We start from the raw sequence: 23,896 nt of genomic DNA, 5'->3' as shown, positions 1-23,896 counted from the left end.
TCCAGGTAAAAGATTAGGGTGATTCTAAAACCGGTAAACAGAATAATAATTAGAGCTGTCTTTTCATGGCGGCAAAAGCTGGGCACAATATCTTCACATATCTATGGAAAAATTGCCATTGTCACTCTGCAACATCTAGTGCACACTAATTTCTGCAAAACACCTGGTTAACATGCTCACTACACCCCTAGGTGAATACCTTGAGGGGTGTAGTTTCCAAAATGGGGTCACTTCTGTTTTGGTTCCACAGGGGCTTTGCAAATGCGACCAGAAACCAATCCAGCAAAATCTGCACTCCAAAAGCCAAATGGCGATCCTTTCCTTCGGAGCCCTGCCGTGTGCCCAAACAGCAGTTTATGACCACATATGGGGTATTTCTGTACTGTGGAGAAGTTGCTTTAGAAAATGTTGAAGTTATTTTTCTCCTGTATTTGTTGAGAAAATGAAACATTTTGAGCTAAAATTTCATCTTATTGGAAAACAAAATTGTTATTTTCACTGCCCCATTCTAATAAAATCTATGAAACACCAGTGGGGACAAAATGCTCACTATACCCCTAGATGAATTCCTTGTGGGGTGTAGTTTTCAAAACGAGGTCTTTTTTGGGGTGTTTCCTTGGTTTTGGCACCACGAGACCTCTTCAAACCTGACATGGTACCGAAAATATATTCTAATAAAATGGAGGCCCCAAACTCCACTAGGTGCTCCTTTGTTCCTGAGGCCTGTGTTTCAGTCCAGTAGCACGCTAGGGCCACATGTGGGATATTTCTGAAAACTGCAGAATCTGGGCAATAAAATCTGAGTTGCGTTTTTCTGGTAAAAGCTTCTGTGTTAAAGAAAAAAAATACTACTGAGCTTTAATTCTTGTGAAACACCTAAAGGGTTTAAAAAAAAGTGCTGTTCTGAATACATTGAGGGGTGCAGTTTTTAAAATGGGGTGACTTATGGGGGCTTATATTGTATGGGCCTCTAAATGCCACTTCCCAACTGAAATAGCATTTTGAAATTTTCTTAAATGTTTTAATTTCTGATAAAAGTTCTAAGCCTTGTAAAATACTAGAAAAATAAAAAGGATGTTGGGAAAAAAAGATGCCAATCTAAACTAGACATATGGGAAATGTTAATTAGCAACTATTTTGAGTGGTATAACCGTCTTCTTTACAGATACATTTCAATTTAAATTGATAAAAATGCTAATTTTTGATATTCTTCTGTAAACCTTGGCGTTTTCCACACACTAGACTCGAGCCTTTCCTTTACAAAGGCTCTAGTGTGTGGTGCCGAAACGTCGCAAAGGGGCTAATAAAAGCTCTATTTTTTTTCACGTATCTGGGAGTGCTGCCTATTTTGTATATGTTTATCCGAATATGGCACGATAAATGGTAAAATGAGATTTTTTTAATTTCGATCAGGACTACAAAAAAAAAAAAAAAAAGTTAGAAGAAAACCAGCACACCTACCCAGGCAATTCAGATACAATTACGCTCTGTCCTCCACGTGCACTGGTGTGTTACTACAAGGTCCAGCAGAGATTTTAAAAAAAAATAGCAAGGATAATCCAGCACGGAGAGTATAAAAATAGATGCCGTAGGCGTTTCCGCTCCATTAGTATTTTCTACACCTGTATCAATGTTACCAATCATGCTATGACTAAGGGTATGTTCTGCCTAAAACGCATAAGCTTTAGTTTGTTTAGATGTCCTGAATAATAAAGCTAATGAATTTTTTTTACTCACTGTGCTGGAGTACCCTTGCTATTATTTTTTTTTAATGACCATAACTCGTTTATAATGTCAGATACCAGTTCTACACAGGCAGTGAAATCTAGTGCCTGACAGGTGGCGTCTTCTCTGATTGGAGTCGTTCACTTTCCCTTTTCGTCTACATCTGGCCCAGAACGCCATGGCTACTTCTTCCAGCCACAACTCGCCTCTGCAGAATTTGCAACGCAAACATATTTGGCCCCTCGATTTTCCAGCATCCTTCCCACCTATTTTTCACGCTCTACAAAAACTCACCATTTATATTGCACCAGATGAAAACACCCCCTCTTGGTGCCACACACTTTAATAATACCTCCCTTTTGTTTATATTTTTTTATTTTTCTGTAATAGGCACATTACTATATAAAGGGTGGGTTTCCTTTTAAATATTTCCCTCTAATGGTAAGCATCTACGGACCATCAGGACTGTGATCGCCCGTTGCCCAAAGCATTTGCAAGACTACATCATTGTTAAAACTCTGGAGGAATTGTGTGCAATCTCAGAGAAAATACAAATTTTCCTACATACCTTGTGTATTATTTTCTCCTGGTTTTCAAGATCTTCGTTTGTGGTCACTTTATTATTGTGATGCACACATAGGTTTGTGGCTTGTTTCAAGACAAGTCATAATTGTACTGCAGCAAGCCAAGCAACTGTGTTGATCACCACAAGACCAGGACCGATTTATATCCCCTAAAAAAACCAATGCAGGTTCCTACTCACTAACAGCAAGCAAAGATCATGGAATCCATGAAGAATTTATATTGAATGTATACAGAAAGTATATTGGAGAACTGTATAAACTTTCATAATACAATGAAAAACCTTTATTTGCAGAATCCAGAAAACTCCTTTCAATTTTCTATGCCGTTTGCAACCTCCCACTTATGTGAATGGATAAAATGAATGAGAGGATAGGGGAATTAGTATCACTGGTGTTCTTTATCCCCTTAATGACCGCCGATAAGCCTTTTCACGGCGGTCATTAATGGGCTTTATTCTACAGCGCCGCCATTCTACGGCGCTGCTGTAGAGTAAAGTAAACAGAGCAGGGAGCCGTCAAATCTCCCTGCTCTCAGCTGCCAGAGGCAGCTGAGGGCTGGGGGCGTCCCTGCTCTGCCGGGTGAGATCGATATTAGTATCGATCTCACCCGTTTAACCCTTTAGATGCGGTGCACAATAGCGTGCACCGCATCTGAATGGTTTTGGAGAGGGAGGGAGCTCCCTCTCTCTCCCACCAACACCCGGCGATACGATCGCCGAGTGTCTGTGTCTTCTATGGCAGCCGGGGGTCTAATAAAGGCCCCCAGGTCTGCCTGGAGTGAATGCCTGCTAGATCATGCCGCAGGCATGACCTAGCAGATGCCTGTCCGTTTTAAACGGACAGGCAGTAATACTCTGCAATACAAAAGTATTGCAGTGTATTATAATAGCGATCGGAGGATAGTGAAGTCCCCTAGTGGGACTAGAATAAAAGTAAAAAAAAAGTTTAATAAAGTTAATTAAAAAAATAAAATTAAAAACCCACTTTTTCCCCTTACAAAATGCTTTACTATTAAAAAAAAACTACAATAAAGCAAAAAAGTTACACCTATTTGGTATCGCCGCGTCCGTAACGACCCCGACTATAAAGTTGTTACATTATTTAACCCGCACTGTGAACGCCGTAAAAAATAAAATAAAAAACAATGGAAAAATTGCTGTTTTCTGTTAAAGGAACAGTGTCATCACAAATTATTTTTTTATATGTTAAAGATGTTAGTGCTTTATTAAAAACGTTTATATTCATTTGTGTGTTTGTGTTTTACTTTTTCTTATTTTTACACTTTCTTCCCTATGGGGGCTGCCATTTTTTGTTCCATTTCTGTCTGTGTCGATTAACGACACATACAGACATGGAATACGGCAGCCACAGTCCCATAGGGACTGTGAACGGCTCCCGTCCCATTGACTTCAGTGTACGGCGTCTGTGTGGGAACTGGGCATGCGCCGCTCCCACACAGTCCAATTCGAAATTGGCGCCGTCCGGCGCCATTTTCCTGTGGACCGGAAGTCGCGGCCGGACAGTAATATTACTACTTCCGGTCGCGGCTTCCGGATTTGTGCACTTGGACCAGCGGCAGCAAACGGAGCGGACGGGCTGGAGGGAGCCGCGGCGGCAGGAGCAGGTAAGAGATTTCAATGTATGTTCGTGTTTGTGTGTGTTTACTACTGTATGTAAACCTACTACACTGTGTGTTCGCTCAAAAAATGGCGACACACAGTGTAGGAGGTTACACCGTTCAAACCCCTCGTTTATCCCGGCACTAGCCAGGATAAAGGAGGGGGGGATGCTGAGAGCTCACTAGAGCGAGGGCTTTTAACCCAATGTTGCAATGCTGCAATTTTGGGAATAGCTCCATCTAGTGACCAAAAATGGGTAGTATTATAAAATTAGAATTAATTTAGAATATTTCCTGACTCGTGAAAAAAATAAAAAAAATTTGAACAATGTTTAATCACCCACACACTAAATGTTTAATTTAAAAAAAAAAAAATCATGTTTTTCTGGCAACACATTCCCTTTAATCCTGACTTTAAAAAAAGTGATAAAAAGTGATCAAAAAGTCGCATCTACTCTCAAATGGTACCAATAAAAACTGCAAGTCGTCCCGAAAAAAACAAGACCTTATACAGCTATGCCGACGCAAAAATAAAAAAAGTTACAGCTCTTCGAACGTGACAATGGAAAAATTTAAAAAATGGCTTGGACATTAGGGCCCAGAATGCAAGCAGGGGGAAGGGGTTAAAAAAAGAAAGCAAGTGGCAAATAAATGTGATGGACAGCTACAAAGGCTCATCTTTAGTTTCGCCATTTTTTTATTTTTTTTTAATAATGTTATACCCATCGGTATGACAGACCCTGAACATGGTATTGGGTGTGCGAAAAATAGACAGTGCCCGAGCTGCAGATATAAAACCAACTCTTATAAACAAAACTATAACAATATTCCAAGATGCAGCAACTATATGGAATATTCCAGGATCCATTAGTGCTATGACATGTAAGGTGGTGGAATGACTACACCTGGAACAGAAGCCACATAGTGTTATTTGTAATGCCCAGATGCGGAGGTTTTAAAAAAAACTTTATTAACCAGAGGACTACTGTCCGGAAATAAATACGGTTTTGTGGTACCATCAGAAGAGGTGGTTGTTATTTCTATTCATTAGAGGTGCTTCTAAAGGAAGACAGTCCAGTGACAAGCAGAGGAGTCTATGGAATGAGCAATAAACATTCAATTTGATGAGATAAACATGCAGTGCAAGGAACATAAGAGTGTGATGACAGCGGTCAGATGACAATGCAATGGGATATCACACAAACCATTTCTATCTTATGAAAGAGGTTGGAGTTGTACTGTGCTGCTACAGTAGGAGGAAGAGAGGCAGAACGCCATCCATCAACTTAGAATCGGACAAACGTTGCATCAATCTGGTGGATAGAAGGCAAAGCCAACATGATTTTGCGCCTGTATTGGTTATCTTTCTGTAGAGGGTTCCTTTCCAGATACACTGTCTGCAAACCCTTGGCTCCGCTCAGCTCCTCCAAGTCAGCCCAGTTCTCCACTAAATTGTCATTCATCTGTGATAGAGAACACACATAGAGTTACTTGACTGGTCTAGAATGAAGTTCTTTATAAGTGTGCTGAAATAGGTTTGCATGTTCGTCAAGCTGCAACTTAAATTTGCAAAGGTTTTGACCCCCATGTTTCCTATGGGGTAAGGGGGGAGTTTGGATGCACGCATCAATTGCAAGAATTCGGTCATGGCAGTAATTCTTGCAATAGTCACGAGCGGACTTCAGCTTTTGCCAATAGGGAAGGGAAACGCATACTTTGCTAAGAATATGCTGCCTGACAATCTTACATAAAACATTTTAGCTGTGAAAAAGTTTATCCTTAGAAACCAGTCTGTCTGAAGTGTTCCGCATTGTGCGGAGGGGGAAAAAAAGCATCAAGGCAGAAGTCAATCCATGCCATTTCCCATCTCAGCCTGCATTAAAAATAAGTTTCAGTAAAGAACCATTCCAAGAATTTGTCAGAGCCAACTGGACTTCCTGTTAGAAGAACCTTGTATGAAACAAACTTTGTGTAGATGTACTCTAACATAGAAGCATTTCGTTTGAGGAAAACACAAGGACCTTACCCAGAATTCCTGGAGTTCTGTCAGATGTCTGATATTTTGAATTCTTTTTATTCTATTAGAAGCTACATCCAAAGTTGTGAGTTTCGTCTGAAAAACAGAATGAGAAATATTATTATATTGCTGTATTAGCTATATAAATCGATTATAGGCCGTGGTAAACCTCTAACTAGACTAAGCTAGAATACACAGCAGTACTATCAGTCTACAGAATCAGCTTTACATGCCCAGAAAATGCCATCTGGATAAAAGAGTTAGCAGGTTTCTGAACTAAAACCTTCAAATATGTAGCCAACGTAAAAGGAACCCGTCGTCATACTCTGTACTACCTTGTTCCTGCTCAAGTTTTGGATCAACTAGATGCAGAGAAGGTGCTCCATCCTACTACTTCAAGTCAACAGCTCTCGCTAGGATCCAGACCTAACTGCTCCCTCTTCGTGGCCCAAAACTCGGAAGTGCTTAGTGTGGCAACAGACTTTCTCCCGATGCACTAACAGAACTCGTCTAGTCTTGCATACTGTACGTTTGCTGAGCAATGGAATACAATCTTTTGTGAAAGCCTTTACAGCCTATGGAGATGCCAACTCCTCAATGGACTTAATGTCAGGAAAGTGTCGTCCTCTGTGATCACTAATGACCCTTTAAAATCCTCCCTGTCCCCGTTTTGCAGCTTACGTTGTTCTCCAGACCCTCCAGGACTTGGATGCCATTGTCACTCAGGTATAACTCCCGCAGGTTCACAAGACTTTGGAGACCTTCAATCTTCAAGAGACGGTTACTCTGGGGAGGAGAACGTCTATACAGTGAATGCATCCTGAAACCGGACCATGAAGCCTTTCATTTAACATTTGGATTATGATACATTAGCAATGTAAAGGATTGCATTACTGTAAATGGCTTTAGAATGTGTACCCAGAAGCAATGAACCATGAGAGGACTTGTCTTCAGACCCTGTGTGGATAATGATTTCATCCCTTTATGTAATTGTACTATAGTGCAGGAGACAGCTGTAAAGAATTGTAAGTATAACCACAACAAATCCAATGTAAATGCAAAGCATAGAAGGAATCATGGGGATAATAACCTCCCCAATTATCTGTGGGTACATCTCTAGATCAGTGTTCAGTCAAATCACTTCATGATTTGTAAGTCGGTTTTTTTCTTGGTCTACCCATTTTTTTTTCTTCTTGTTGCAGAGAAGAGGATTCCATCACAACAAACTGAAATCCATTTCAATTCTGATTGTAACCCCTTAATCTACTCTGGCACCACCTCCCATCCATCATCTTCATCTCCCTAGCAGTCAGAACTAGAAATATAATTATACACTTGTCTTATAGAGAGTGACAATTCTAGATGTCCACCAAAGTAGTGAAGATTCAGCAGGGTCTCACAGGCCAAATCATCCATTGCAAAGTAGCAGCCTGAACGTATTGTGTGCTGGTTATCAAACAGCGGAGACCTTTTAGACACTCCGCTACTTTCCAGAACTTGCCCTTTAAAAGGGCAATCCGGTCTCTGCAAATAAAGGCGGTTTCTCGTCCGTTGTCTGTGTCATTGGGGAACACATAGATGACCTTGGGTATAGGCTACTGTCACTAGGCAGCGGACACCAAGTAAAAAAGCATTAGCTACTCCAACCATGTTCTACCCCTCCTGTAGTCACAGAGGTAACCAGTTTTAGCTTAACCAGTTCATGTCCGGGCTACTTTGAGCCTTCAGGACCAGACACCGTTCAGCCCTTTTTAGCCCGTGTTAGTTAAATGGCTATAACTTTTATTTGTTGGGCTAACGACGTGATTTTTGCGACGTTTTTTCCGTAGACAATGCAGGTTTCTTTCTTTATCGTTTTCATACGCATCCTTTTTGATATTTTGGAATTTTTATTCTTAAAGTTTGAAAATAGTAAAAAGAATAAGCTTTTTTACTATTCAGCTATTTTTTTTTTGTTGGTAAGAATAGTTTTACGCTCAAATAGACCTTTTATTTGTGATCGTCATTGTCTACCGTAAATTGTAATATATTACATGTCTATATTAGGGTAATTTGGTCAGCTCTAGCGTTACGACAATGATTGGCGGCGGGGGGGAGACTTTTTTTTGGGGTGGATATTTTATGTGTATTTATTATAAAAAAAAATTTTGCACTTTACTTTTATTATTTTATTACTATGGTTTGTCTCTCAAAAGGTCAAAAAAGACCTTTGGAGAACTTTATATATATTTTTTTCTTTCTTTTACACCATGCTTCTCCACTGTAACTACAGCAGCCCCAGTTACAGGTGAAATCAGCCCTCTCATAGTGATGATTGTCACTAATAGGGCTGTGCTGGATCTAGTAAGACCCAGCAGCAGTCTGTCACTAACGGCACCCGGCGATCATGTGAGCAGTCACATGAATACCGGGAGCAATAGGGACAGCGGCGCGGCCACTGCTTCTATTCCTATACACCGCGCTCATTGAGCGCTGCGTACAAGTGATCAGAGAAGACAGAAGCAGCGAAAGCTGCTTCTATCTCCTCCTCAGGGTCCCTGGCAGTCACTGACAGCCGGAGACCCGACATTTAGCTGCCCGATCGCTCTACGATTGACGGCATGGCTGTTGACGCTGCCTTGCTGAAATCGTGTGGCTTCTCCGAACAAGTGATCCAAACCATGCTCACGGTCAGAAAACCATTTTCTTCTCAGATCTACCATAGAACACGGAAGTCCTTTTTTCGCTGGTGCGAGGAGATGAAGTTCCCTTTATTGCACTTTTGCCTTTCGCTCTCCTTTAGGAGGGCCTGGATTTAGGTCTTGGCCTTCGCTCTGTTAGAGGTCAAGTGTCAGCTCTTTCCATTCTATTCCAGCTCCTGTTGGCAGAAAAGTCCACATTTTCCTGCAAAAATGCCCCCCCCCCCCACTACCATCAGCCTACTTCTCCATGGGACCTTAACCTTGTCCTTGATGCATTGCAGTCTACTCCATTTGAGCCGCTGAAAAACATTTCTCTCCACCTCTTTTCTTGAAAAGGATCTTTTTTTATCGCAATCACCTCCATTCGGCATTTCTCCAAACTGGCTGCCCTGCCTGTAAATTCCCATTCCTAGTGATTCACAAGGAAAGGTGGTTCTCGGTCCTGTACCTAGGTTTTTTTCCAAGTTGGTTGCAGCCAAGCATATTAATGATTAATGAACAAGTTATTTTCCTTCCTTCTGTCCTTTCCCACCCCACCCTAGGGAATGGTCACTACAGATTTTGGATTTGGTCTGTGTACTGCAAATTGACTTCTCATATAGGCCGTTCATACTGTCTTTTTTTTATTCCGGAAAGTACTAGGCATAGTATGGAGGCGTCCAAATCCACTATGGTTGTAGATTCAGTCTCAGTCTCTTAGTTGTAATCGTTTGTTTTTTTACTTAGTGTCTGCCTCCTAGTGGCAGCAGCAACCTACACCTAAGTTCATCATCTATGCCCCCCAATAAACGTGACGAGAAAGTGATTAATATAAAATCCAGTTTTGTTTTTTGAGTAACTGAATAACTGCAAGCTTCTAAAAAAAACCATGAAGAATTGATACAGAAAGTAGAATGGAAAATGTTATAACTTTTCATTATACAAAAAATATTAAAATTTGCTAAAACCGGGATATCCCTTTAAACTGTAGTCTAGATATAATGATGTGCAGCATGACAGTCAGCGGACATTTGCACTGCAATAACGGTAGATGTTACCTGCACACTCAGTACTGTCAGTTTAGTCAGTGTATCCATATTCTGCAACTTGGTGATTTTGTTCTTCCCGAGAAACAAACTGTCCAGATCTCGCAACATATCCAGATTCTCGATCTCCTGCAAAGATAAAAGATCAAAATGAATTCATCCTATTTTTAAGACAAATATAAGTTGAATGTCATAATTTAATTAGATTATATGTAGTTCGTTTCCGTAGTTTCCACTCATTTTAATGGAGAGTACAGGAAACCTCTGCAATGAAACTGGGGACTGGGACCTGTTAGTTCTAACTAACAAGGGACAAACGGAGTAGGACTGCAGGATCGGACTACACAGGGGTTGTTTGTGGTCTGTAACGATGGAAACACATAGGTCTGCATAGGAGCTGTATCCATGTGGATTGTGTTTGACAGCTGTACTCTCCCTGTAGTGATCTTTTTTGGCCAGTGAACAGCACTGACACATTATGCGACAGGTTGTAAGATCCAAAGAGGAAGCAAATTTCTCAGGGTCATAGCTAACACTTGGGCCATGTTCAGACACTTTAATAAAAGTTGCTTAGGCTTCGTTGACATCTGCATCAGGGCTCCGCTCCAACGTTCCGGCTCAGGAGCCCTGACTGACAAACAAAAACCATAGGTTTCCGTTTGGATCACCATTGATTTCAATGGTGACGGATCAGGTGCCAATGGCTTCCCTTTGTCTCCGTTGTGCAAGGTTTCCGTCATTTTGACGGAATGCATAGCGTAGTCCCAATACTTTTTTCCATATAGTGTATGTTACAAGACACAGATTGTTGTTTACTGTAACAACCTGTAAAATAAACGAATTATGGGCGACTGCTGTAAAGTCAGAGTGTAATCTTTTCACTACATGTCCACTAAAAGCTTACATTGATCACTTACCCGAATACGGTTCGAGCCTAGTTCCAACAAACGGAGCTGTGTTAGAGAGTTGAGGTTTTCAATACGGCTAACCTTGTTGTTCACCAGGTAAAGACGTTTAAGCTGAGTCATGGAGTCTAAACCCTCAACATGCTTTAAAAGGTTAAATGACAGATCCAGGATTCTGCAAATACAAGATTTCACTATATTGTGATTTTCTGTAATGTGGAATGGCAGGGCTACAAAGTAATCATAACACGCAATAGAAGATATAATGGATGCCACAAATATCAGATAGCGTGCTAAATTTCCATGGGATGGCTGATCCCGAGAGGTTGAGATCACAGACTGCTCGCCGGGGGATCTATTGTGCCTTCCTCTGGATGAATATACATAAAACTGATCAGGTCAAACCATTGTTTGTTTTTTTCATCTTCAGCAACTGCTTACTCATTATGAAAGCATGAACAGCTAAGGCTTCGTTCACATCGGCGCTAGGGCTCCGTTCCAACGTTTCGTCTGAGATTTCCGCCGGAACGGAGCCCTGACAGACACAAACGGAAACAATCACCAGTGATTTCAATGGTGAAGGATCCGGTGCCAATGGTTTCCGTTTGTCTCCGTTCTGCAAGAGTACCTTCGTTTTTATGGAATCAATAGAGTAGTCATCAGGGCTCCGTGCCGACAGAAAGCTCTGATGGAACATCGGAAACGGAGCCCTAGCGCAGATGTGAACGAAACCGAAGAAGAGGCAGCAGTCAAAGAGAGATATTTTTTTTCTTTAATAATAAAATTTAGAGGAGTATTCCCACTTTAGACAATAACATAACAGAGGGAATGCCTTAAATGTCTGATAGGTTTGGCTGTTTGTTTTCAATGTATTCAAAGATTTCAATGGATAAAACCACATACAGCCTCCTCCCCACCAAGTCTTCTCCGATTTGCAGCCATCTTGGAATGATAAATGAGGGGGAAGGGTGTCGGGTCAAGGTTCCCCTCTTCTGCAGTGGGAATAACCCTTTAAGTGTAGCTTTACAATGCTTTTATAGCAATTTCCTGATAACTTCTATAGCAAGCTTAAGCTTAGCTTAACTTCTGAGCAGCTTTAAAAAAAAAAAAAAAAAAAAAAAAAAAAAAAAGTGTGACACTAGGAAGTCAGAAGTTTCAAGAAGTCTTAATTCTCAGTTGCAGACTTCTGCAGAAATCGTTTATAGTTTTCTAGATGTAAAACAAAACGTAACCGCTGAAATATTATGCAACTTTCTAATTTATATTTTGTGTTTCATTTCCTCACTGTGCTCAAGATCTAGAAGTGAGAACACTAAAGGCCCTTTTACATGGGCCAATTATCGGGCAAACGAGCGTTCACACACCCTCGTTTCTGATCACTGCTCTGTGTAAACAGGGTAACGATCAGCCGATGAACGAGCAAACACTCTTTAATCGACGAGCAGTGTCGTTTATCAGCGCTCATTTACACAACCCATCCAGAGGCTGAAGTCTCATGGCTGAGAGATAAATACAACTGTACCTAATCTAGACAATACTCTGTGAGCTAAACAGCCGGGACTGACCATCATGACAGGGGAGAAATCGGCGTGTCTTCTAATATATTAGGCTCACAGAGAATTGTCTAGATTAGATACAATTACATCCACCTATCAGATGAGAGAAGAGCTAGGTTTTAAGATTTACTATTCTGGGTTTCAAGCCTCTGGACGTGTTTTCAACCACTAACACGGCACTACATTATTTTTCACCCACTAACAGCAAACATACCTTAAAGGGGTTTTCCACGATCAGACAACTGATGACCTATCCATCAGTATATGATCGTGGGGGGGTCCGTCACGCGGACCGATCAGCTGCCTCCGGGCACCGCACGTCTATGCCGGAAGCAGATGGCTCCGGTCATGAAATAGTGGCCAAGCTGCAGTACTGCTCCTATTCAAGTGAATAGGAGCAAAGCTGAAGTTCTGCAGAACAGCCACTATTCAGTGGTCGGAGACATCTGCTTCTGGCTTCAACTACTGGATACCGTTCACAACATCCGGTGCCCCGAGGCAGCCAGCGCAGCTGATCGGTGCGGGGTCAGGCCATCGGACCCACACCGATCTTATACTGAAGACCTATCCAGTGGATAGGTCATCAGTTGTCCGATCATGGAAAAGCCCTTTAAATTGTTCCCGCCCCACGTCATAATAGAACGTCGTGGTGTGTGGGGTGATGTGTGGAGCGTGCTTACCCACTGAGCCAGCTCTGTACGCTGCGGGTGTCAGCTGTGTATTACAGCTGACACCTGGGACGAACGGCCAGGAAACGGTCAGTTTAATTAAATGCTGCGATCAATCACAATTGCAGCATTTAAGACATCAGTGCCTCCGTGACGCAATCGCGGGGTGCCGAAGGTTGTCATGGTAGCCCAGGGGCCTAATGAAGGCCCCCAGGACTGCATTTCTTCGTGTCCTGTAAGGGGCTTAACAGGAGCCTGTAAAAATTACTATATACTGCAATACATTAGTATTGCAGTATATTATACCAGCGATCTAATGATCGCTGGTTCAAGTCCCCTAGGGTGACTAAAACGGTAAAAAATAAAAAATCCAATTTTTCCTCTAAGGCTAAGTTCACACTACCGTTAAGCTCCGTTTAGCTCTCTTCCATCAGAGGAAGAGATGAACGAGAGTCCAAACGGAAATCATCGCTTCCGTTAGAATTATCAATGGTAATTCTTTCGTTTCAGATGCATTTTGTTTGCCTCCCTTCGCTAGGTTTCCATTTTTTTTAATGGAACCAAAATTGCAGTCTGCACTTTTTTTTTTTAGGCCAGCGCTCTACAGCTCGCCCCGCAAAAAATAAGCTGCCATACGGCTCAATCGACAAAAAAAACTAAAAAAAGTTATGGGTCTCAGAATATCGCGACAAGACACAAGTTTGATTTTTAACAATTAGTTTCTTTCTTGTAAAAGTAGTAAAACATAAAAAAAACTATATAAATTTTGGTATCGCCGTAATCTTATGGACTGGTAGAATAAAGATAACATGCCATTTTTACTGGTGAAAGCCATAAAACCAAAACCCCTCAAAAGATTGAGGAATCAGTGTTTTTTTTGCCTATTCCACACCACAAATAATTTTTTCCCAGTTTCCCAATGCATTATATGGTGCAGGAAATTGTACTGTTAAAAACTACAACTCGTCCCGCAAAGAAACAAGCCCTCATATGGCTGTATCGACAGAAAAATAAAAGATTTATGTGGAGAGGTAAAAATAAAACCGAAAATCCAAAAAAACTTCAGACGGGAAATGGTTAAAGGGGTTATGATTCAAAATACTCTATATGGGGAATTCGGAGTTGATAAGGGGGGGTTCTTATGTTCAGGATCCTCATCTCTTGGCCAGAGCAGTGAACGGTAACAAAGAGCGTCTCTTGCTCTGGAGGACCGGTCTTGTGTTCTGCATTACAAGTTTAACACTTACTGCCAGGTTTGCGCCCATAATAAATCTGATCACTGAGGGTCCCAGCTGGGGGACAAATTATCATGAGTGTACAATCCCTTTAAAAATGGCGATGAACTGAAACTGTATATTAGAAAGTTGCAAAGTTTTACTGAATGACTAAGCTTTACATTTACATAAAACCCCTTTAAAAGAACATAACACAACCACATGTACAAATTTCCGAGCACGAAGTGGGAGACACATTCCATTAAATGAGCCGACAACATTGTGGTTAAAAATGATGGAAATTATATACAAACTGTAATAAATTGTTAAAACCATAATTGTAATGGATACTTAGAAGCTTATCCATCGATGTCATGCAGGATGTAGAACTGTGCACGTCAAGAACACACTAACAGTAACTTCGCAATGCTACCGAGAACAAGTAACTATGGCAGTGTGATTTAAAAAAAAAAAAAAAACACATCAAACTAGAGCTGGATACTTTCCAAAAGTGCTAGTGAGGCACAGTCATTGGCAACCGTGACACCCAAGTGGTTTTACAGAGGGAGGGGGACTACCCATGTAAGCCTACCAGCTCCGATGGATTGCCATGGAAACCAGGGGCCTAACAATGGTGCCCAGTTCTACCATATACACATAAAAAAAAAAAAGTCAGTTCATGTTGGAGCAGGCTTATGCATCGACAGATAGGAGGCAAGATTCCAATAGTATGTAACAGAAAAGCAAGACCCCAGCGCTGTAAAAGCTCCCCAATGAAATCCACGACTTATTGGAATTCATTTAAAAATCCAAGGAAAGCAACCCAGTCCGCAAGAATTATGCGATTCGGATGGTGTCCTTAGTCCAAGCCTAAAGCAGGGTCATACCCACACTTCTTAAAAACCCAGTATCACAAATCCCCAATTAGTGCATGCAAGTTATAGCAAACCCATACCGAATACAAAGATTACTATTACTTGCATGCTCTAATTGGGGATTGGTGATCTGGGTTTTTAAGAGGTGTGGGTATGACCCAGATTTAGGATATGACTAAGCGTAAACCTTGCTGATTGGCTTGCTTTCTATGCATTTTCAAGCTAGTTACAATAAATCGTGGATTAAATTGGGGAGATTTTTGAGTGCTGGAATCTTCCTTTACGGTTACATGCCATGTACATATGCCTACTAGGCCCTGCCAGAGGCAGAACCCAATAGGCGCAATACATTTCAATACAGAAGTATTGCAATATATCATAAAGGCCATCGGAGGTTCGCATTTTTAACTCCCTCACTAAAATTTTAAAAAAGTAATAGTTACATTTTTTATTTTTTTAGGAAACAAATAAAATTCCAAGTACAAAAATACTATAAAAAAAACAAAAAACAAAACACTGAGCCGAAAAGAATTAAAATGTAGAATTCATGATAAGAACATTCTGTTACTGGCTGTATGATTCACCAGGATTTCCATAAATAGAAAATAATTCCTCAACTATATTTATACACGATGGGGCTGCTTGGGGAAAATCTAACATTTAGGAAAACATATATTATTTTCCTAAATCCTCCCCACATCATAAACCAGTAATTGCGGTGGTAAATGCTTAATGTATGCGGGTACGCACACCAAAACACTATTAATTTCTACTACTTTTATCAGAAATATTGAGTCCGTCTACCGGGCCTATGCGAATACGAATGGAAATGGGTTTGTTGGATTAGGAGGTGGTAAACTTCAGTCACCGTCTTATGCTGTCCTATCGGACTGCAGCATCGGATAGTGGGAGAGCCGCTGATCTTGGTTATGATTTTCCCCCGCCCACAAAGAGTGATTGACAGCTTATCTCGTAGGAGACTAAATACTGGAAGAACTGCCATTTACTGTGTGAGGGTGGGTTAGCAGGATTTACAGGCTCGCTCTAAGAGTCTTGGAAGGACGTTAACAGCTTTTACATGAAAATACTGAATCAGAACATAAAAAACGATATATCCATGAGTTCCACATCTCCTTCACTGTCCTATGCTGTAAATAGACAGATCCGCTTTAGTGTGATACGTGGGGCTGTGACGAGCATCAAATCTTACGTCTGTTTTTAGATTCCTGAACACGCCACAGATGAGAAATCAGGAGAACTACTATGCGGAGGATAGGAAATGGAGGAACTGATGGGAAGGAGAAGGACTACCCTGTATGAATAGACTCACTGGAGTTGACTCAGGTTCTCCAGGTTCTGGATAATACGAATCTGATTGTCATACAGGTCCAATTCATTCAATGTCACCAACTGCTCCAAGTTCTCAATCACCTTTATTAGGTTTTGACGCAGGCACAGGGTCTACAGGGGTAGATTCAATGAGAGAGGGTAGGTTAGAGGAGAAGCGGTGACGACATAAGCGACAGGCAGTTGAGGGGGAAAGTAAAGGGAACAGAAAGGGAGAAAAACATCAAATAGAAGCAGAAAGTTCTATTTCCAGTATAATTGACATAATACAGAACAGAATTCATACACGGTCACATAACAGACCGAAGAGACAAAAGTGCACACTATTCAATACTCAGGCTACTAATGAAGTCACAAGCATAGGACTAGAAGGACTGCTGTAAATGTAATCAAATCCAGCCTACCTGAACTTTCTTGAGCACCTCAAATCCTTGAATATCTCCTATTCGCATGTGGTTTAAGTCAACTTCCTATGGTAAAGTTACAGCAGAAGGTGAGTCCAGGCCTCTCATTGTGGATGAATATGAAGGCACAGCACAGAATGAAGAATAAAATATGTACAGTCTCTATATAACCTTTTAATGAATGACAACTCAGCAACATCACAGCACTTTACAGTGAAGATTTGGGGCAATGTTAATTCCCATAAGCACAGGATTAACAGAATACAGGTCGCCATAAACACAATGTGAGTTCTGCCTAGAACACCTGCATGGTAGCCTGATGGAAGCTGAAAATGGAGCAACTTCAATCATTGTAATAAGTGCTAATCATGATATTCCCTAATATAAATCATTAAAAAGTTATTCCGGACTAAAGTGAAAAAAAAACCAAAAAAAAAACAAAAACACATTTTGTGCAGAATATATGCATGTTATTAGGGCATGACATGAGCCGGTCAGAAGTCTCTCTGTGCAGCACTCAAGCAGACCAAACCCCCGGTCATGTGCTTTCCCCCCTCTTGCTCAGCAATATATATATATATATATATAAATAAATAGATATAAGGGTATGTTCACACACAAACGTCTGAAAATACAGAGCTGTTTTCAAGGGAAAACAGCTCCTGATTTTCAGAAGTTTTTAAGCCACTCGCGATTTCCGCTGCGTTTTTTACGGCCGTTTTTAGAGCGGTTTTCAATAGAGTCTATGAAAAACAGCTCCAAAAACATCCCAAGAAGTGACATGCACTTCTTTTTCGCAGCCGTTTTTTATAACAGCCGCATAAAAAAAACAGCCCTTCGGAACAGAACGCCGTCTTTCCCATTGAAATCATAGGGCAGATGTTTGGAGGCGTTTACTGCCCAAAAAATGGCCGAAAATAGGCCGTGTGAACATATCCTCACACTAAGTAGTATTCCCATTTAATGCCCAGAACACCATAGAAAACATGCTAAACTTTCACTGAAATTTTACAATATTACTCATCAACTCCAAATGTACTTATTGGAAAAACTTGCCCCAGTGATTTCAACCAAGGGAGGTCTGATCCCTTTGCAGCCCTTCACGCCTAACATCATTTCAATGAACCTCCACATTGTGGGGAAAGATAAAAAGTCAATTCTTTATTACCTCCGCTTCAGGATCCAGGATAATGGTCTCCAAGCTCACCGGTGTCTCTAAGTCTTCTGCAGAAAAAACAATATAGTGTTTTAAATCTTATATAGTATTTAAAAGGGTACGTACATTTTTAAGAAACTTTTTGATGTGTCAGAGTGACACGACAGAAGTTTTGATCGGTGGGGGTCTGAGCAATGAGACCCTCATTGATTGCTAAAATGAAGCGGCAGAAGTGCTCGGGTGAGTGCTGGGCTGCTTGGTTTCTGATCGGCTTTCTTCTGAGTGATGGACGGGCTCAATAGACACGTACACTGCTGGCTCGCCTTTCCGAGAAAAGCCGATCAGAAACAAAGTGGCACAGCACTCACCTGAGCACTTCTGCTGCTTCGCTTTAGCAATCGGTGGGGGTCCAGTGCTCATACCCCCACCGATCAAAACCCTATCAAGTTTATAAAGATGTAGTTACCCTTTAACATTACTAAATAAGTTCTCTGCATAATATAAATGTATAATTTATAACCTAGCCCTCATCATAATGCGGTCTGCCTCCCTAACCAACATATCTGGCTCCTCTGCTGTCAACATCAGCCTACCACTAGTGACAATAGTAGCCCCCACACAGGATGACGCACATCTGCTGTTGTCACCCCATACATGCATGGACTCTTGCTAAGGAACAGATCAGACATATTCCAGTAGATCTTCCTTTGAAGAAAGCCAAGAGAACAGTCTTCAGAAATCACGATCGGAAACAAGAATTCACATAGGAATGGCTCTGTTTCCACTCCCTAAATAAAGATTATCCAGAAACTGCTTCTTTATATACAATGTATCCGGGGACAAGGTATGTGCACATAGACTGACCAAATGACCAGGACTGCTGGACATTCACAGAAATGAACAGAATGGAAAAACAGTGGTCAGATTTGCAACCAATCTCTGCCCTGCGCTAGTCGCCGACATCTAGAATGCGATTGATAGTTATGGGCAACGCCAGCCTTTATATTTCCACCTGTTTTCGTGAATGGCCCACGGTGTTGTGCACCAGCTTTATCTGCTAGTACTGAATTCTAGGAGTTCATGTGCACAATACTTCTTTTTATTTACTTCAAACTTGACGCTGCCAACGAATGTACAGGCAATCAAGAGACCTAAAATTATGCCATTAGCTGGCAGCACGGCACTGGCAACACAATAATCCGTCTAGAATCATTAAGATTTCACATAGACATTTAGTACTGTGCAGAAAGGGATGTATAATCTTCTCCCGTTCTCAGATTACAATTCCCCAGAGAGATGCCGGGAGCCTCCGAGATCAGCCGTGCAAGTTTTCATTTTCCTTAAGTGCCACATTACATGCTGTTCATGGAAATCAAAGGACATATATTGATTTTTGGAATGCTTGCAGTCCTTCAGAGTAGCTCTAGCTAATAGAGGGATTCCCCCTTACTGAATTTACTCAATCCCTATTAAGTTACATTCTAGAGGTCGTCTAAAGCAGTATAAGGTCAGGGCTCGACAGCGACATATAGAGCAAACTCGCAAGCGATATGCTGCCCGCGATATTAGTAAGTAGGGGATGGTATTCAATTGGCCTTATGCGATCCAAAGCTGTTGGATTTATTGGAATCTGTACACATGAAACGTCATGCCTTCCATTAGGAATACTTCACATGCGACATGGCAACTTGTGATTATCGCACACGTTAAAAAAAATTAAAAAAAAACTAAAACGTATTGATGGGATTGACACAAGAAAAAAAGCAAAGTCACTGAATAGCTCTTGGAGAAGAGCCATGTCACTTATTAGACAAACAAAGAATAGGGCACATGTGTGGACTGCCTAGACCCTGTTACTGGGTCAGAAAGCCCCTTTAAGGATTACACATTTAGATTTATTTTTTTGTGTCACCCATAAGCATTGATAAACAGTGTCATAATTTGTGCTCCGGCAGTCATAAGAAACGTGATGGCTGCTGAATCTTCGATCGAGAGGATATATAGGCAAAGGCCAAGGGAGTATCCAACAGCAGATATGCCGTCCCGCTGATGGAAAACACTTAAATGTATTGTGACAAACAGGACTATAAAACGAAGGACTCTGGAATGGACATGGCAGCGGACTAGTACCTGTAGGTTGTTCACCATTCTGCACTTCACCATCTGGAACTTCCCGCTTCTCCTTAATGTCATCATCAGTGGACTCCTCAGACTCGGCCCGTTTATCAACTGATAAGTAAAAATGGACCTGTTAATATCATGTACCTTCCAGCAACACACTCAGGAGACCTTATCTGCACCATCTGTAACAGGACAATGGGAGATAAAGACAGAACAGTACAGGGATTGGGGTTCAGGTGTGAAACAGCGACTAACTATAGGACCGTGATCTCAAACCAGTCAGACCAACATCGATCTAAACTGGTCCATCGATCTGACTGAAATCGGCCTCATATCTACGATAGTAACGTATAAAGGGGGATCTGCAAGACAACTCCATGATAGGGATAAGGAGGATTTTATTTTGAGAAACGAAGGCAATTAGTTCTAACACAATTTGTCCCATCCATTAGCGAGAGAGGGTCTAGCTGTGGAAGAAGCGCATGAACGCCATGTAATAGAACATTTCCCTTGCAGCAAACAGTATCTTCCCTTATCAATAACAGGTAATGGGGGCGCTCTAGCAGCAGGATCAGAACACTGTCAGAGATTAGCGGTTCTTGCCTTGGAAAACCATAGGGGCACTTACATTGCCCTGACGCTGCAGGTGACAAGTAGGGTTACACAGCACGTACTGAATCACTAGATCTGTCCGGCAAGTCTTGAGCGGAAGATCGCACTCTATGAGATCTATATGCCACAAGCACGGGTTCTGACATGCCGTACGCTACTGAGAATACTCCATGCACTTTTTTATTTTATGTGCATTACCACGGGTTTGCAATTTGTTTTTTGACCGCACAGCTTCTACAGGTAATACAAGTTAAAAGCACTTGTTTGAGCTGTACAACCTGCGCAGCCAAAAGCCACGTAGAAAAAAAAGCGCACAGTAATTATTCAGCATGTGGCAATGCCCCGTAACAGGAAATATGCACAGGGGCCGTCCTGCGTGGAATGAATCAACGTCAGGAATCAATACAGGCGGAGGTCTGAGTGAAACTCGCAAATATGCCAGTGGATCGGAAAAAAAAACAAAAAAAAAAACAAACAGAAATCATGGCAATCTCAAGCAAATTGACTAATAGCATATTACTAAGTGCCAGGCAGGGGCACAGACTCTTTGTAGAGTGACAGCTGCATGATATAGGAATACACTGAGTCACGTGCACCTGTAACGTCTTCTGCGGCACTGCAAAGACAGATCAATTAAGCTGGCAATACACATGCCATAGCTGTACGTCTGACAGCTACCACACCTAACGCCAACATAAACATGCCCATTCAGCCAAAGGGGAATAAGCATATGCAAAACACCTCTGGCAGCCCCTTATCTCCTGTGGGAACAAAGGATCAGGTAAGTGGAAAAGCAGCACACCAATTCCTTCTTTACCCCAGGGAGCAGTCGAGGCCCTCACACACTCGTCCGCCGACCCAGCTACGTGTAGAAAGATGTGCGGTGACAAAAAAAGCCCAGACACAAGCATAGAAGGGGACGTGGCAGTTCCAATCAAAGACGCCCAATTTATAACTAAATTAATTAACCTTTCAAAAGCCTAAAGTATAAAACTTGTAAACAGCCGCACATCTGTATGTAATGTAGGGTTGCACGATGCATCAAAATTTCGATACCGTTTCAATACCGTTAATTCATGTATTTTGATAAGCTGTGCGGCCGCACAGATTAGTATGGTAACACATGTGTAATACAGTCATTGCCCCATTCCTGCGGTCATCATGACGTGATGCGACCAGTGCTGCACTAATGAGCGCCGGCCCTGAAGACCGAACACGGCGGGCCCACTACAAAACACCCCCATGTTCCGTCTTCAGTGCAGCCGCTCATTAATGCAGCACTGGCCGCATCACCTCATGCTGACCGCGCGCACTTATTGTCAGGAGCGGGGCAATGGCTGCATTACACAGCCGCAACCCCACGCTCTAACGGCGGAGATCAGAGAAACCTCTAATCTCCGCCGCTATTCCCTTGAATGCTGCGATCAAAGCGGACTGCAGCATTCGAGGGGTAAATGAGAAAGGGAGGGACATACCATATATGGGCAGAAAGCCCAGGGTCCATTGAAGGACCCCAGGGCTGTCTGACCATATTTCCTGTTGTTAGAGTACACTTAGGTATGTCCTAACAACTGCCTGTTACTATCAGTATATAAATATATGGCAGTACATTAAAGTTTAAAAACAGACTAAAAAAATACAAATAAAGTCATGTTAAATAAGAAATTTAAAAAAAATACACACATTTTTAACAAACATTAAAATAAGTCTCAACACATAAAATCTACACGTATTCGGTATCGTCGTGACCGGAATAACACATTTATAGCGTCCTTTATGATGTTTACGCTGTTAAGAAATAAAATCTGCTTTCTTTCACTTATTAAATTGAGGTGTGAGGTTATTAATTTTGAACCTCCACGTGCCTCACATTAAAAGTAACAAACCCCATCATATTCCTCACACATTAACCCAATATTGTCCATTGTGAGGTACATGATGGGGTTAATTCCTATTAACGTGAGGCACATGGAGGTTCAAAATTCATCACACCTCGCGCCCGACATGAAATGTAAGAACCTTTTTTATTATTATTGTTGGCAAAGTATCGTTTTGGAATCGAGTATCGCAATATTTCATGAAGTATCGGTATCGAAGTCCAAATTCTGGTATCGTGACATCCCTAATGTAACGTGTCTGGAGTTTCTCAGAACTGTCACTTTTGTCACATAAAGTAGAGCAGGAATGGGTTTACCGTCTACCTGTCACTAATCCCAACTCCCTCCAGCCTGAAATGGCTGATAACAGGGAACAATAAATTCGGTTCCATTGCACAGCACATATACTAGGCACAGCCCGTAAACATCATAAATAACACATCGCACTTCTATATGGCCGCTGTCATCTATGTCTAACCACCATTAATACTGTTTACATCACCCCTCCGCAGGATAACCTGCTCTGCCTAGTAGCAGCAAAGCCTGACCGTACATTCTAGAACTTGTAGTCCCACAGCAGTTTAAACCCGACCCGCACGACGTGCACACATTTGAACGTTAAACCGCGTACATCTGTCACTCGCACACGTCATTTACATCAACTAGACACCGTCCCCACAATCCCTACCTTCCATGTCTTGCACTTCTCCCCCGCTACTCGCCATTGTACGACTGTTCCTCTAGTTTCCGGAAGCATACATCTCGGCCAATCAGCAGCGACAGTCATTGTAACACGTGACTAATGACAGACGAGAGACTTCCAGACGACATGCGCGATGTTGCAGTGCATTCTGGGAAATGTAGTATGAATCATACTGTTTGCCGACAGCCGTTATTGCTGGCGGCGTTTTAATAATTATATCTCTATATCTAATTATATTATACAAGTCACGTTCAGGATTTGCCAAAGATTTAGGCGCGGATTTTGCGCCTGAATCCTCAATCCACTGATATTCCGCATCAAATGCAAATTATACTCTGATCACATGCAGTGGAAAAAAAATCTGCAAAGAATATTTTTTTTTATGCGGATTCCGCACGGAAAATCCACAGATAAGCCCCATTGAGTTACAATGGGGTTAATCCGTGTGCTGATCCGCTGCCCTATGTTCACAAGTTTAGGCTATGTTCACACGGAGTATTTTGGGGGAGGAATATCTGCCTCAAAATTCCGTTTGGAACTTTGAGGCAGATTTTCCTCTCCCTGCACGCCGATTTTCGCGGCAATTATCGCGCCGTTTTTCGCCCGCGGCCATTGAGCGCCGCGGGCATAAAACAGCGAGATATACGCTTTCTCCTGCCTCCCATTGAAGTCAATGGGAGGTCCGAGGCGGAAGCGCCCGAAGATAGGGCATGTCGCTTCTTTTTCCCGCGAGGCAGTTTTACTGCTCGCGGGAAAAAGACGCCGACGCCTCCCATTGAAATCAATGGGAGGCGTTCTCGGGCCGTTT

At 41.8% G+C, this 23,896-nt stretch overlaps 1 protein-coding gene across 2 annotated transcripts; it reads right to left on the bottom strand.

Moving 5' to 3' along the window:
- Nucleotides 1–4,606: 4,606 nt before the first annotated feature.
- On the bottom strand, nt 4,607–23,178 carry PPP1R7 (protein phosphatase 1 regulatory subunit 7). 2 transcript variants are annotated; one of them, XM_075861369.1, is made up of 10 exons: nt 23,074–23,178; nt 19,906–20,004; nt 17,788–17,843; nt 16,620–16,685; nt 16,199–16,329; nt 10,568–10,730; nt 9,663–9,779; nt 6,626–6,730; nt 5,954–6,040; nt 4,607–5,390 (listed from the first exon to the last, which is right to left on the bottom strand). In XM_075861369.1, exons 1-10 carry the CDS (start codon nt 23,108–23,110, stop codon nt 5,214–5,216), a joined length of 1,038 nt encoding a protein of 345 aa, XP_075717484.1. In that variant the 5' UTR covers nt 23,111–23,178; the 3' UTR covers nt 4,607–5,213. The 2 variants fall into 2 exon arrangements, with proteins under 2 accessions (XP_075717484.1, XP_075717485.1); XM_075861370.1 differs by lacking the exon at nt 19,906–20,004 and having other exon boundaries at nt 23,074–23,164.
- Between the last annotated feature and the right edge of the window lie 718 nt (nt 23,179–23,896).

The sequence above is a fragment of the Rhinoderma darwinii genome, chromosome 4 (assembly GCF_050947455.1).
Source record: "Rhinoderma darwinii isolate aRhiDar2 chromosome 4, aRhiDar2.hap1, whole genome shotgun sequence".
In the NCBI taxonomy this organism is placed as follows: Eukaryota; Metazoa; Chordata; class Amphibia; order Anura; family Rhinodermatidae; genus Rhinoderma; species Rhinoderma darwinii.
This window is presented reverse-complemented; position numbering and strand designations above follow the sequence as displayed.

Coding starts and splice junctions, on each gene's coding strand:
- PPP1R7 (XM_075861369.1), bottom strand. CDS start 23,110: ATGGCGAGTAGCGGGGGAGAAGTGCAAGACATGGAAG. Junction 10,731..16,198: donor GAGAACCTGAGTCAACTCCA/GTGAGTCTATTC, acceptor TTGTATTTGCAG/AATCCTGGATCTGTCATTTA. Junction 5,391..5,953: donor CAGAACTCCAGGAATTCTGG/GTAAGGTCCTTG, acceptor TCTCTATCACAG/ATGAATGACAATTTAGTGGA.